Source organism: Primulina eburnea, chromosome 16, assembly GCF_022965805.1.
Source record: "Primulina eburnea isolate SZY01 chromosome 16, ASM2296580v1, whole genome shotgun sequence".
Taxonomy (NCBI): domain Eukaryota; kingdom Viridiplantae; phylum Streptophyta; class Magnoliopsida; order Lamiales; family Gesneriaceae; genus Primulina; species Primulina eburnea.
In genome coordinates, this window is record NC_133116.1 from 557,719 (window position 1) to 572,980 (window position 15,262).

General features: G+C 33.9%; 2 protein-coding genes, 1 non-coding gene and 1 pseudogene across 5 annotated transcripts; 1 reads left to right on the plus strand and 3 right to left on the minus strand.

Annotated features, from left to right (window-relative positions):
* Nucleotides 1-4,709: 4,709 nt before the first annotated feature.
* Nucleotides 4,710-7,735, minus strand: LOC140816596 (uncharacterized; annotated as a pseudogene).
* A 22-nt stretch (nucleotides 7,736-7,757) lies between these two features.
* LOC140816597 (protein DCL, chloroplastic-like) lies at nucleotides 7,758-12,560 on the minus strand. Of its 3 annotated transcripts, none has more exons than XM_073175969.1 (4): nucleotides 12,036-12,560; nucleotides 11,059-11,173; nucleotides 10,105-10,285; nucleotides 7,758-7,887 (listed from the first exon to the last, which is right to left on the minus strand). In XM_073175969.1, the coding sequence occupies exons 1-3, from the start codon at nucleotides 12,404-12,406 to the stop codon at nucleotides 10,109-10,111; spliced, it is 663 nt and encodes a 220-aa protein (XP_073032070.1). In that variant the 5' UTR covers nucleotides 12,407-12,560; the 3' UTR covers nucleotides 7,758-7,887; nucleotides 10,105-10,108. The 3 variants fall into 3 exon arrangements, with proteins under 3 accessions (XP_073032070.1, XP_073032069.1, XP_073032068.1); XM_073175968.1 differs by lacking the exon at nucleotides 7,758-7,887 and adding an exon at nucleotides 9,740-9,910; XM_073175967.1 differs by lacking the exon at nucleotides 7,758-7,887 and adding an exon at nucleotides 9,740-10,043 and having other exon boundaries at nucleotides 12,036-12,559.
* A 139-nt stretch (nucleotides 12,561-12,699) lies between these two features.
* Nucleotides 12,700-12,772, plus strand: TRNAR-CCU (transfer RNA arginine (anticodon CCU)). The gene has a single exon. It is a non-coding gene; the product is annotated as a tRNA-Arg (tRNA).
* A 767-nt stretch (nucleotides 12,773-13,539) lies between these two features.
* LOC140816976 (BRI1 kinase inhibitor 1-like) lies at nucleotides 13,540-14,533 on the minus strand. Its single transcript, XM_073176497.1, has one exon. It carries the CDS (start codon nucleotides 14,472-14,474, stop codon nucleotides 13,587-13,589), a length of 888 nt encoding a protein of 295 aa, XP_073032598.1. The 5' UTR covers nucleotides 14,475-14,533; the 3' UTR covers nucleotides 13,540-13,586.
* Between the last annotated feature and the right edge of the window lie 729 nt (nucleotides 14,534-15,262).

The following is a 15,262-nucleotide window of genomic DNA, read 5'->3' on the forward strand; positions in this document are numbered from 1 at the left end:
TGATGACGTGAAAGGCCGAACTCGAAGGGGCGGACAAAGAAACACAGCAATCCCAACTCAGAAACACAATTCAACCGATCCCAAGCAAACAAAAATAACGCACAACTTAACACCAACTCAAGAAGTAGGAAACACACCCTCAATTCACGATCAATGGCTTCCAAAACAATGCACTCTCAACACTAAATCAACATCAATCATGAAGATAGAATATGCCTCAAGTAAAGTCCAACAAGCCAACACACGAGGGATGAAACCCAAGCAATAATCGGACCAATTCGCAATAGATTATCTCTTCTACAGCAGCATAAATTTCCCAACACTGATAATTGCTAATTTGAGACGAGGGGTAGCCACTCTTACCATAAACTCGAAGACGGTGATGACGAAAACTCGGCGAAGGGCTGTGCTCCGGCGGTGGTCGGCGATGGTGCGGCAGTGGTGCGGCGGTGGTGCGGCGGGAGCGATTTTGAAAGGTGGAGGAGGCCGATTTTGGGGGTTAGGGATTTTGGGTAGAAGAAATCGCGAATTTATTCTGGTATGCGAAAATAAGAGACACGGACCCCGTGCTGGGGTCCGTGTAGAGGTCCGTGTACCTACTGTATTTCGTCATTTTGGGAAGTGGAAAACACGGACCCCGTGTAGGGGTCCGGGAACGGGTCCGTGGACCTACTGGCAAAATTCTTCTTTTGTGGTTGAATGACACGGACCCTTACACGGGATCCGTGTAAGGGTCTGTGTATTGGTTCATGCTTTCTTCCTATTCTTCCGGTTATTTCTGACGTGGCATTGCAGAGTTTGACATTTCTTTCACTTCTTTGGCTTTCCTCCTCTTTTGGTCAAACCTACAATCAGCCAAAATGAAACGAAATAAGCGCAAAACTCGGAATAAAAATGCCAAATAAGCACGAATACGATAAAATAAAATCCCTAAAATGCTATATAATTCGTGCTTATCAGGAATCCCCAGGCCAACAAATATGCTGACAAAATTTTAACTTTGATAGTTTACTTTATAAATATTTTATATGATCCAGAATCTGAGCAAATATAACACACATATTAAATTACAAATTGTAGATAAAATATTCAAAAAAGTAGTTCAGAAATTTGATTATTTGCACGTGACAAACATATATAGGTAACCCCATAATTAGGAAACGGTACGTTCAATATTCAATAGATAAACACGTTGGAAAACGATTATATTAAATAATATAGCCACCATGATATTAAAAAGTGATATAATTTTTAATTATTAATAAGTCAGCAGAAAATCTTGGTGATTCTCTGAATTCGCATGCAAATATAAAAGTGCAATTAAGGATTCTAATTTTCAGTGCTATTATATATATCTCTTTAAATAGAAAGAAATCAAATCAACTCTGATTATTATGGAATTGGCTTACACTCCGATCCCATGTGCAAACTATCTTCGCGGTCAATTCGATCATATAAACAAAAATCTAACGGAGACAGGAAGAAAGTGACGTGCTGTGTTAGCGTGTACTCCAAATTTGAGAATTATTGCATTACAAGTGTACTTTTTAAACTTGGCTATATATTTTTTAGAATTCTGAGGTTTAGTAGTTGGGATCGCATTTCATGTCATCTATCATGTCTCAAAGCCCGTGGATATATATTCCATTGGATGTGACAATTACTTTGAAAAAATTCGGTTAAATTTAATTCTTTAAGCTGCTAATAATTTGGATTAATTTTCGAAGTATTTAATTTGTTCAAATTTTCAAGTTGGATTAATTTGTTCGATTATTAAAAAAAATTGATGAAGATGAACTTGCATTAAAGCAAGAAGAATAGGGATGCACTAAGTAGGGCATTCGAATGACACACTTGCTCCTTAAACTAGTAACTTGTAGGGCCATGTTAAAATATGAACGATGTACAATATCTCTAGAGTTATACATGTATACATATATATACAAACATATGTATGCAGACATTTCATCCGCAGGTCGCTATATACGTATATGTACGCATATACATGTATTTTTGCAAGATTTAGGAATTTTCTGGCGAAAGGGTTGGTTGTCTCCTAAAGCAGGAGGGAAATTTAATTGGTGGTGTTCGTGTCTTACGAATCATGCAAATAAAAAAATGTCGACGCAATCCAATAAAAATCTAGGAACATTGAACAATATACCATATTGTGCTAATTATATATATAAGAAAGGGTTTCACTTCAAAGGGAAATCCCATATTGTGGGAAATCCAATGAATCCCCAGCATCTTGTTATGGGAATGCCGCCACCCTGTCGACTGTTAATCAAGCATATAGACATTTTTTCTCGAATGTACAATGAATCTTTCGTATGTAATGTAACAACATCACAAAAGGATATGTGATATTTTGATAATTAAATAAAAGATACATCTCCAATGTATCCATCCAGTCGTTGACTTTAATGTGTAAATACGTATTTTTTTCACAGAAAGTACTAATTTAATGGTGAAAGAAATAAAAAAAAAATTGATGTTATAAATAGTTATGACTTTGTGGATTTGAATCGAAATTTTAGTGGGACGTCTTGTACTCAATATCAAAGCAATAAATTCTTCATCCCTTGTCCACATGCTGTTTCCGGAATGTATTAAATAATACAAAAACACGTTCATTAATGTTATTGCATGGCATTCGCCGAACAGTGTATTGAAACGTCTTGTGTCATTTGGTCTACCAATTTGTTACTTTCACTCGTCTTCGCCTGTCAACGTTTTGTGTTCGATTTTTTGGGCTTCAAATCTGATATTTCACTTTTTTTGGTATTGTCTCTCGTAGATAACTATTTTTGGTAAGAATAAACGTGGATAATACTTATTTTTATTGCAAGAAATTTGGCACAAGTCAAAGTAACATATATCCCCAAAACATCAATGATAAGTGCACGAATTCGAAAGTTAATAAAATATATAGATTTTGAGTGAGTAAAACTTAACAATAGGGAAGAATGATAATTCGAGTATAAATGTTTTTAAATTCATATTAATTAGGAGGGTTATGGATACTTATTAAATGCTTCCAAAATAATAGCAATAAAAAAATGGTTTTTTATGACACTAACTAGTGGTGCAATAAATTTGTGATTGGTCCAATAATATCGATCATTTTTTTCACATGCAAATTAATTATCGATATCGTTAACCTCATTGCAAATAGATAGATACAGCATTTTCACTTCAAAGAATTTAAAACTGTAGCTATTTAATAATAACAATAATATATCAATATATCTATATAAAAGCAGAACAATCTGTCAAAGATAGTAAGTTGCAGCTAAAAATAATATCTATAAAATAAAATAATTATCAGTATTATTGTAATAACTTATGCGTTAAATATTTGAAAACAAATAAAAAATAAATATTTAACTAAATATGAAGTCTTTTCGATTTCTTTTTTTAAATTTAAATTTTTACGTCAATTAAAAATATATAATATATTTAAATTTCTACATTGATTATGTTATTTCATTTAAATTCATTTATAATTTTGGATTTTGTGATATTTTTATATATTTAGTTTTACATGCTATCTAAAATATTAGATAAATTATAATTTTTTATTTTAGAAATATGAAATCTTCCAAATTTTTAGTGGAGTAATCGTTAAATTTTGGTATATTGAATATCTATAAATTATTATGCTTTTTAATAAGAATTTGTTGTAAATTTTGTTAACATGTTCTAAAAAATAATTAAAACTCATTCAAAAAATAAATCTGATAATTTTTAATTTTGAAAAGATTTATTTATTTTTAAAATATATTTTTATATTCTTTTTATTAATAACAATTTAACTCGTCTAAAATATTGATCAATGCAATGATGACGAAGTCAATTTGATGATAGAAGATTGTTATGCTTGTTTGAGTGCTATCTCAAATGGTATAAATATCTTTTGTATATATATGTTTGTGCGTGTGTTGATGCACGTATGTACGTAACATTGTAATTAAATTAATGCGCAAATCATATATATATATATATATATATTCTATACAATTAAATTTTATAATTTTATTATAGATAACGTGATAATTTTATTAAAGAATTTCATAAATAAAATTTAGAACTAATAGAACTTTAATTTTAGAAGTTATAAAATAAAGAGAATAATATTTAATAAATTTTTTAAAACGAGTTCTTTCCAAGTGTCAAAATTCAAGAAATTTGAAATTTATGTTTTATTAAAGATTTTTCTTTTGATTTCAAATTGTAAAAGTGAGTTAACCAGCTATTTAGAAAATATCACTACCTAAATCGGCTAAAAATGAAAAAAAAAAAAAAAAAAATGAAGATGAAAATAAAGATTTGTAGACAGGAATGTGGTTTGAAGGAGAAGAGAAATATGTAAAAGCATGAGTTGAATGGAGAGAGAAGACCGAGAGATAAATGATTAATAAGAAATTCATTCAAATTCAAACAAATAATTTTTTTGACATTTTATTATGGTACTTTATGCTTTTATGTTTGTGCTTTAATGAAAATTTGAATACCTCTGAGTTTTTAAAAATCAAATTTCCTTTTAATCGTATATTGTTCTCTTTATAACCAAAAGTATCGTGAGAGAGGACTATTAGGTATATCATGATCAATTAATCATTTTAAAGAGAGTTATAATTTGAAATTGGTCACACAAAAGAGACCATTTTATTATGGCCTCTTGCTTATAAATTAGAGAAAAGATATATAAACGGATCTCCTAGTCACTTCTGGATAAATGTCTGAAGACAACATATACTTACAACAAGACGCACGACCGTCGACCACAATGCCAAGTTAAACCTTTGGATACAAACTTTTGTGAAAATTATTATGTCTTGAATGATATCGAAGGAATCTAAAATGCATGACAAGTAAAGCAACCACTCAATGAACCTATTTGACAAGTTCTTCGAAAGGATAATGCTTTGACAGAGGGCCTTTCAATCTGATGAGCCTGGTTCGTGATCACTGAGCTTCTCATATCCCGAACCTTCTTCTGTGAAGATCTCAGTTTGTTCATAATTTTGTCCATAGAAGATGACCTCTTTTTCTCCAATTTCATCTAGACAATGATCAAAAGTTAATTCATAGATGTCTATGCCATTTTGCGATCCAAGTGATTTGTGTGCTTAGGGAAAATCTTGAAAGCTTAGGGAAAATCTTGAAAGTATACCTCTAGTTTCCTTATTGCAGCTTCAGCTTTTGCTTTTTGTAAAGTCTCCCATGCAGTAATTCTAGCTTCTTCCCTCTGAATTCTGAAAGTGGTAGCAACAATAAAATTACATATGTACTGAGCATCCTTTGCTATGATAGATATATTTATATGCATACTTGTAATTGTGACGAGCAAAAGAAAAGGGAATAGTTGAATTAAGTTACGTTGAAATACTCTTAGATGTCTCCATTGACACTTCCCAAGTAGCAGAGCCAATGTTTACAGCTTTTCTTTTCCAGTCATTTATATAGCCACCGTCTCTCTCAGAATTCTTACTCTTATTCTTTTTGGACCACCTTGTCATGGTGACTGGTTCATCAACCGGCACATCCCTGATCTCCAGTTTGGAGGCGTGCTTACATTCAAACTCTACAAGGGGTAGAATAGAAGGAGTCGCAAGAGAGAAGGATGATTTCCTCTCGGATGAGGACTGGATACTACTCTCTGGACTCATTTGAGTGGCCATGTCCCGCCTCGAAATATCACGTGATATATTGTTGGCCGCATCTTCAAAACCATTGCATTTCTCATCTATGAGGATATATGGCATTATGTAAAGTGATAATGAATCAAATCAAATGTTAACTTAACCACTTGGAAGGTAAGAGGATATACAAAACAAGGTTGGTCTTATGCTACAAGAGAAAAAACACCAGGCTGTGAACCACGTATCTTTTGAAATATGAATTTCAAAAGTACTTATGTACAATCAGATGGCATATGTTACACAGAAAACCCTCAGTAGCACAAAATAACTGAGAGAACAATTCTATACCTTGGTGTCTAGTCAATGATGATTGGCTTATCAATTCTGAACATCCATGTATGCTAATCGATCTCGCCATACAAGGCTCCGTCCCTATAAGAAAGTTCGCATTACCATCACAATCAGCAGTTCGAATCCACAAGCCATCGGCAGCCAACACTCCAGCCGAAAATGGCGAGTTTGCAATTAGCTTCACAGTATTCCCTCCTGCAGACATAGGTGCAGCAGGAGAAAACATCTGATAGTAAGCAACACCCGGAGGCCCAAGTGGCCCACTCTTTGATCTGGGACGTCTCTGTGGCTGATGAATTGATGCCCTTATAGAACCTATCTCCAGATACAGGACTAAAAATCCACCTTTCTGCATCTTCCCATTTCGAAGGCAAGGTCCTTCCATTATGGTAAGGCAACAATGCAGTATTTACAGTCCTCTTATTCGCATTGGTGTGAGATGGAATCCGTTCAGAACTCCATCCTTTTTGAATCCTTATACTTGGGTGTCGGTAATTAGGTGTGCCAGGACTTGGGAATGCGCTGGTCCTTCGAGTTGCAGCTGATGGTTTTTTCATCGCACCAAACCGTGGTGAAGAGGAGTTCCCAGAATTACTCACAGAAATGTTGAAATCCACAGAAGCAGTTCTGCGATCTGATTTGTTCAATGACCCTACGGATCTCAACCTTCTGTCTTGACATTCTGGTCAAATTAACCCACCAAGAAAGGAAAGGTTGCTAAATTAATCAGCACAAAAGGTGCATTCTTGATTTACACTATGAAACATAATGCACTGATCTTGATACCTTTGAGGGCTCGAGAGAACGAATTTCTTGCAGACACTATAGCCAGATTTTCATCCTCTGTAGTTTCTGCCTCACTGCTATCTAATATTTGAACTGAGTACACATTATATTTGAACAAAAAAGTAAGTATTTTGATCCGTGGTTGAAATTTTGCACCAATTCTTGTGACCATTCAACATACATCAGTATGGTCAAAAGCCAGCTAATCTAGCGTCCAAACTCAAGCAAAAAAGGAAAACAGTACCTTTAGTCCTTCCTTTCCTACTGAGGTTAACAATATTCTTGTATGCTAGTTTCGGCTTGTTTGGATCTATATCTGGACCACTCAAATCCTCAGCCAATTCATGCCCTGCCAACTGCTGTTTCAAATCAAAGATTACAACTTTCCAGTTCATATATTGAACTAAAATGCTAAGATTCAAAATCCGCGTCTGAAAATCCAGTTAATAGATTCTTTAACTATTTCCTCTAACTACAACCAGTGACTTTTCTGTTTCAGATGTAAATTTCAACAGCATTATCATTTTTCAAATGTCGACCAATTGGGAAAGACAAAACCAGTTTTATTTATCGAACATGTGTGCATGAAAGGAGGGCAAACAAAGTACATATCGAGGATCTAAACATAATCAAGGTAACAATTTTCAAGTTCATTAAACAAACACGTATATTTCTTATAATGCAAGTGGCAAAAACCTGAAATCGGGCAAAGGAAAAAGTAAGGTGAATCGGAGAAAATAATCAGCATTACTTGAGAAATTTCAGAGGCGAGAGAATCTTGATCAGGTGCATCAGATGTAAAAGAGCAGCGCTCAACACTACCAGAAGCAGATGAGAAGAGGCTGAAGTTTGATTCAGCATTAAAAATGAAAGAATTCGGGCTCACATCTCGTGCCCTGAAGCCCCATCCCGATTCTTGAATACCTGCCTCTGGCATTCTCAAGGAAAGGGCCAAGTCTGCAAATAATCCATGTTACTCACAAATATAAAAATCGGGTCTTTGTCACCTGTTTTTAGCTTATGGATTAACGATAAAGACGATGTTTTTGACTTTGATTGGATTGAAGGAGGGCTGTGTCGTCTCCATCAAATCATGATTGTCCTGTAAACAAAAGTTTTTGATTGGGTATTGATCTATTTTCCATGCTTAATAAAAAAAATATGGCGTGACTGGAAAAAAGTTTGACTGCATTGTGGAGGGTTCTTTGGCTTAGATTGCGGGAAAGTAAAATAAGGAAATGACAGAAAAAACGTTGAATTAAATAGGAATAATTATCCCTCTGGAAACTGTGACAGGACCGATTCCAAGTCCGTGCAACACAGACAACTACACAAAAATAATCAATCTAATCATCATTCTATAAGTATTATTAATATTCATTTTATTCGACGTCATAATGGAGATGTTGAAGAATCCCATTAAACAGGATATGTTGGCAATACTGAAATTTGATGATTAAACATTCGCAATTGCTTTTGATCCGAAGGAAAATTAAATGGCCGCAGGGAATCGGGAAAAAAGAAAAGTTAATCTTAATCATGCAAACCACGAGTAACAACAAAAGTTTAAATCAAAGGGGATCTTGGATTCCTAGATTTTGTCCATTGAACATGGACAAAAAGGTACATATGATATAGTTTGCCTGCTGCAAATATATGCTGGTAAATTAAAATGGACCCCCCCTCCCCCCAACCACCACTCTTTCACCATGCAAGCTTCTAATTATACTGTAACTGTGGTGTAGCATTCACAAAATAGAAACAAATTTAATGCGATATTTAATATTCGCCAACTGCTATTTCGTCCCCTTCCTGCTATAGTTGATTTTGTCTGAGATAATATCATATTTTATTTCACTGTTTCCTCTTTATTTTTTGCAAATAAATAATTTGAATTCCTCATCTTTCTCCATCGCATTTACGACCAATTAACTTGTCTGGAAGGGCAATTTAATAAACATCCAGACAACGCTAGGTTTCTGCCATTTGTAATATTTTAGAAAAATAGACATACACTTGAATTCCTACGCATCCCATGTTCCCTTTTTATTACTACAATGACACCATACGAAGACGATAGTACATGTTGGTCAATATCAGGTTAGTGCAATATGTAACTAACCAAGTAATTTAACAGACTAAATCGAAGTGGTGATTTAATATAAATTAAAAGATAACGATAATGTCCATATTTTTTCAACCTTGGTTTTTGTAAAAAGGTGTTGGACTTGGACAGAATAGAAAGCTTGCACGCAATCAATATATACAGTCTTCGAAAAGAGCGAAAGTGCGAGTAGAAAACAACATGAGAAGCAATTTTAGTTGCAGTGTTGGTATCCAGATCTTTTAAATGTCACTCCCAACTCAAAAAATTACACTCTCTTGTCTTCTATATATATATATATATATACATATACACACACACACACCCATTATATACGGAATGGGACAAAAAAGATACAGCTGTCTGATTTTTGTAAAAAATATCATTCACAATTTTCAAGTGGAAAGATATCAAAATTATTATGCAAAAAAATGTGTATATATGTACGGAAAAAGCTAGAGTGCGCATTATTTAATTCTTTAGGTTTGTTGTTGTTTAGTTGGTCAATGTGTCATCAAGGATATTAATTATTGTGTTATATTCAGATTACAAATCTCGTTTAGGAATTCTGGATAAATCTCACTGAAATAAACAAAATTCTAGATATAGGGTAACTTGTTTTATTTTTGTATAGAAAAATATATATTCAATTATACATGAGAAGTAATGGATATTTTTATATGTATATTAAGTCAAAACATTGCACGAAGATCGAGGGAAAAAAGGAAAAATCCACGAGCAGCCTGTTGAGTCAACAAAAAAAATAGTAAAATTTTTGAAATTAGTACTTCCGACTAATTTTTTCAGGTTCCGGAATCAATTTTCCTTTGAAAATTTCACGTAACATATCAAACTACAAAAAACATTGATTTTATTTTTCCACAAGAACATTTTAAAAGGCCGTGAACCAGATTCCTGGAGTTATATTGGACTCAAACTACTATAGAGACGGGCCCAATCACATATATTCTAGAATTAGCTCTCCCAACAGTCTCCTCCATGCATATGAGTCGCTTGAATCCTAATTTACAACAAATGATACAAGAGTATTTGGCACAAATCTGAAGTGATCCGACCAACTCTAAGACACCCATCAAGTCATAGACAACAAAAATTTCTGGCCAAAACAGACTAGAAAAGAAGAACTAGTTAACCTTCTCAGCCGTTACGTCTGTGCTTTCTAAAATGCCTGAGAATAAAACTGTACTAGTTAACCTTCTCAGTCGTTACGTCTGTGCTTTCTAAAATGCCTGAGAATAAAACTGTCAGCGTATAGAGGATAATTTGTCTGGATCAAACCCTTCAAGCATTTCCAATAGGAGAAATCCACCAATTCTCCATCTTTACGGACTAGGAATAAACATCTCGAGCCCTCAAAATTAGGATGGTACCCAATCTGTCAAGTGCAATCAAGAAACAAAGGGTATATTAGGTTATGTATTTTCGAAAAATATTTCCTGAAAATGTATTCTCAGAAAAATGAAACCAGTAACATGATCTATGGCTGGCTGTGATTTTCAAAGGATTTTGTGTTTCCAAGAATTCCATGAAACACAAACTCACATTGTAAAATTTTCTTACCCTTATTCATGTAATAGAGCCATCTTTTAGTCTAGTACCATGAAACATGTACAGTTAAAACAGAACAAACTTTTAGATTCCTTTTATCCTAGTGCCATGAATAACATAAATACCGTTTTATTTCTGCATACAATTCTATTAAGCGCATATCTATCACACATTAAAGGTTATTTTCACACTAGTTATCAATACTCAATGTTCCAAGAGATAACCATACTTTTTCAAGAGTTGTTTTAGTTTCCATCAAAACGACAATTTTATTTAATAACTAACCCAAGGATATTCCAGTATAATTTCTCATTTATAATGTTTATCGTATTCTTCAATATCTTTAGTTTACATCAAACACTTCTTTTCAATATACATATATATATTGTTTGCTAAAATACTTAATTCAATATTTCCAGGACGATAGTTAAAGTCCTCACTTCTGTTCAAAACGGTATTAATCCCCATTACTTTCAACAATCTACCATGGAATAAGCATCCATTTAATGTTATGAGTGCGTGTTTGTACGCACACAACACACACACACACACACACACAAACATATATCTGTGTGTAGATAGAGAGAGAGAGAGAGTGACCGTGATGTAATCAACTCCACATCCAATCTTCTTTCTATACTCAGGGTGATATGCAAGCAACCTCTCAAGAATTATTTTCTCGTGTTCTGGACTCAATCTATCTCCACTTTCATATCTGCAGAGGAGACAAAGTATATGTGTTTGGTCAATAGGATTTAGGAATGTAATAAGCACTAAAATCCTAGGTGTGCTGATGCCCTGGAAGACAATCAAGTGTAAAGCTTAAAACCTTGATCTTTAATAATACACACATGGTATATTTGTAAAAGTTACATACACATAAACAGTGTGTGGTAGAAGCAAGGGATATACTATTGGAGTTGGGATTGAAATGGTTACCTGGATAGTATTTGAGATATATTACAAATTATGAACAAATATAAATTAACATGTAAATCGAAATCAAGAATCAGACTTCATCATCTTAAGAATTGGAAATGGAAATTAATTGTGAGCATCAAGTCTTGAATAATATCATTCTAAGCATAAACATCATCGCATTTGTCATCCTCAATGGACACAATAACTGGAAACAATTGAACCGGTTTCGAACACAATTTTTCCCTTGAATGATATTTAGATATTTACTATCCATATTCTAACCTATCAATTGTAGAATTCATATCCATTAAACCTAAACTCCTACATTTTCAAGCATCAACTTCGCCATCCAACATCTCTCAGTTGCAATAACTTCACAATTAAACTAGCATGCAACCTTCGTCCATATTCAAAACGAGTAACTTATTCATATGAACAGCCTTGATGTTTAATAAGACAATTACAGCATCCAAATGGGGAATGTTTTCTTTCCCTGTCCTTCCTCATTCTTGCAAAGTTGCAATAATGAAGATAAATTAATAAAAATATAGTAAACATATGAGCAATCACGCACAAAAATTGCTAAATTTAAAGGAACTGGAACGCAATCCATAAAATATAAAAGATTGCTAAAAAAGAGAGAGGAAAGAGCTTACTTTCCAGAATGCAGGATCATTCTCGCAAAGCCCACCAGCGGTACGGTGTCCTCCAAAATCTGGTCCTCCCAATCCACCCAGGTATCACCCCCTCCACCACCTACTTTCCCACTTACTTTCTCCGGCATTTCATCAGCAGAGTGTGACACAGCAGGCTTCCTCAGAAACTCCGATCCATACGCTGCCGTCTCCTCACCGCTCCGGACCGCCCCACCTCCTGCCGACCCGGCCTTTATCGTAAAACTAATACCCAATCTTGGACTATTGAATGGAAAAGATAACAAAAATGGTGATGCAGTAAGGTTCTGTGAGATGGATTTTCTTCGAAAGGTACCGATTGGTGGAGAATTCGAAAAAGGAATTAAAGCCATTTTGATGATGAAATAAAGAGGAAAAGAATTATCTTACTGTTTCACTACATAAACTTGACATTTTGTTCATCGTTTGCGGTACTGCGTGTAGAGCTGAGGAGGAGTGGAAGGTAAAAAGAGAATGCCCTTTAGCGGGCGGATTTTGGATAACGGGTCACGGGTCTGATAGTTCACATAACCAACCCGATTGATGTTTGATTGTGGTCCGAAGACTCAACACAAAAGCCCATTTAAAAGTAAAAAGGCCTATTTAATATAAATAAATAATTTAAAATTTTCGAACTCTAACTTAAGCGCCTGTAGCTCAGTGGATAGAGCGTCTGTTTCCTAAGCAGAAAGTCATAGGTTCGACCCCTATCTGGCGCGCGGTAGTTTTTAAATATCAATTTTTTCTCCTTTTTTTTTTTTAAAAAATATTACTTGTTAGTTAAATCGAATAAATTTGAATACACAAATCATAATTTCGTTCAAACTAATCAGAAAGTGGATTACATGAGGTGATTTTCATGGAAAAAGAAGTCAAGTCTCCTCCTTCCTGTATGCAAATCTTCTCTTTTTCTTAAGCTTTATCGAGCCCATTTATTTATATATGTTCTCTTTTTGTGGGGCTTTATATATTTTTCAATTTTGTCGCAAAATCATTTACAAAATTAATGAACTCATACTGTTCAATTGATAGATCTCTCGATCTGTCGTAGTGTTTGCTTTTATATTGTTTAAATTTTCTATATATTCTAATTGAGCATTAGAATCTAATGTTTTTGATTAACTATTTAATGATATGCATTTGACAGCGGTAACATCTCCTTAAAAAATTAGCGTGTCAAATTTCCAGTCTACACAAGTTAACATGCACGACTTTGAAGCAAGAAAAGTGTCGAGTTCTTCCAAAAAATTACCACTTTTATCAGATGAACCTTTTTTTTTTTAAAATCAGTTTTTGCATTTAGGAATAATTTATGTACACTTTGTTTATTGAAAAACACGAAAGCCATGTGTGATCTCCTAAAAACACGTTCCAGATAATCATCGGGCTATCCATTTAAACTAAAATTTGATAGTTCGTAATAGACTTGTTCAAATTCATGCAAACTAGAAATTATTGGTAAAAAGAATCAAATACTATTTAATTAGACAAGGTAAATTTTGTACATACATATAGCCAATTAACTATAAATTATTATTTGACATGTATTGTTTCTTCAGCGACAATGGATTTCTTGCAATGAGCAATTGCGGATTGAACTGCGGCCTGTAATTCTTCCATGGTACTGTCTCTTGCAGTAGGAGTAGCAGTTCCACTTGCCACCAAAAGGCCACTATTTGTAGGACAATTCCTCATTGAAGCTGGTGCTGAGAATTCTCCTCTCCTCCCTCTCAGTTCCTTCTTGTTTCTTACACGTAAATTCCCCGAGAATGACGAATAAGTTTGACCGTGGAACTGAGGATTCATTCTCCTGTTTCTTAAAGAAAGAAATGGATTTATGAATCTCGTGCACCTTTTCACGACAGTACTTAAGTTGAACTTGGACTTTCTCTTCTGTTTTCGATCTGTTTCTTGTCTACCGTTGTCCTGTTTTTCTTCACACCCCTTTCTCCATTTCGAAAACCCGAAGAAAGAGAAGGATATTGGTTTCCTAGGTCTCCCTTCTTCTTTCAAGACACTGCTGCAACTTTCTTGGCAAGTGGGATTAATATGATCAATGCTGATGTATTCTTGCTGGTCGGTGTAAGTATTGGAGCTCGAGTTATATTCTCCGGAAAGTTCTTCAATTGGGAGGGTGAAACTGTCGAATGAATCGGTGGAGCAGCGGGGGTAGACAGGGTGATTAGAGAGGTAGTGCAAAGGAAGTAAATGCCCATGGAAGAAAATTTTGTCTGCAGGCGACAAGTCCATGGCAAATGAAGGGTTGGATTTGTTTTGATCGGGAACTTCCGACTGCGGATGGAGGGAGGTTGTGAAGGAGAATTCATGGTTGGGGGAGGATGTTGGTGAGAGTGGATTGAATTTGGATCCATTAGGGTTCTCTTCTTCTGTATTTGTTTCGATTTGAGACCGTATTTCCATTGCTATCTATTCTGCCTTTATGGTCACAAACACTAGCAAGTTTTGTAAGAGGGAGAGGATAACGATATGTTCGTATGTGGGAAGAAGGTTGGAATTCTTTTGTATCTCAAAAACTAGTTAGTGCATGTTGAGTTATCAATTGTATTTATAGAGCTGATATATATATATATATATATATATATATATATATATATATATATATATATATATATACACTGTAGCACTATCTTCAAATAATGTTAGTCCTGAAAAATGTTCATTTTTTTGGACTGAACATAATATCAATCCATATTTATACATTGTTAATACAGTTATTTAGTTAATTTGCATTTGAACTATATGCTAATTATTTATCAAAAATCATATTTATTGCGATGTCTACACATTTTGGACAACTATCTTTATAGCTCTCAAACAATTGTTGTACATTGTTTTATCTTTGATATTTATATAATATAATTGTGAATTAATAAAAATATGTACATGAATGACATTATTCTTATCTATATTGATATTATTTTTGTTGTTTTCTACCAGCATATGCAACTATTTTTTCATAATTTCGAACTTATTATACTTTGCTAATTGATTTTCTTCTCTTTTTGATAATTTGACCTCAAATTCAGGATAAAGAATGTTGGCTCGCACGGAGACCCTCCAGCTCGATGAAGTGCCAATTTTTTTTAATTATTTCTTAAAAATTTTGATCGGCCAAATTTTTTTTTTTCTCAAAAACAACTTTTAGTATATTAAAAAATAGTTAAATTAAAGGATTATATATAATTCAA

Bases quoted from the DNA above. Each gene is read 5' to 3' on its own strand.
- LOC140816976 (XM_073176497.1), bottom strand. From the start codon at position 14,474: ATGGAAATACGGTCTCAAATCGAAACAAATACAGAAGAAGAGAACCCT.
- LOC140816597 (XM_073175969.1), bottom strand. From the start codon at position 12,406: ATGGCTTTAATTCCTTTTTCGAATTCTCCACCAATCGGTACCTTTCGA. The intron at 11,174-12,035 runs GTAAGCTCTTTC...TCTCCTCTGCAG, and splicing joins ATGATCCTGCATTCTGGAAA to ATATGAAAGTGGAGATAGAT. The intron at 10,286-11,058 runs GTCACTCTCTCT...TGCACTTGACAG, and splicing joins GTGGAGTTGATTACATCACG to ATTGGGTACCATCCTAATTT.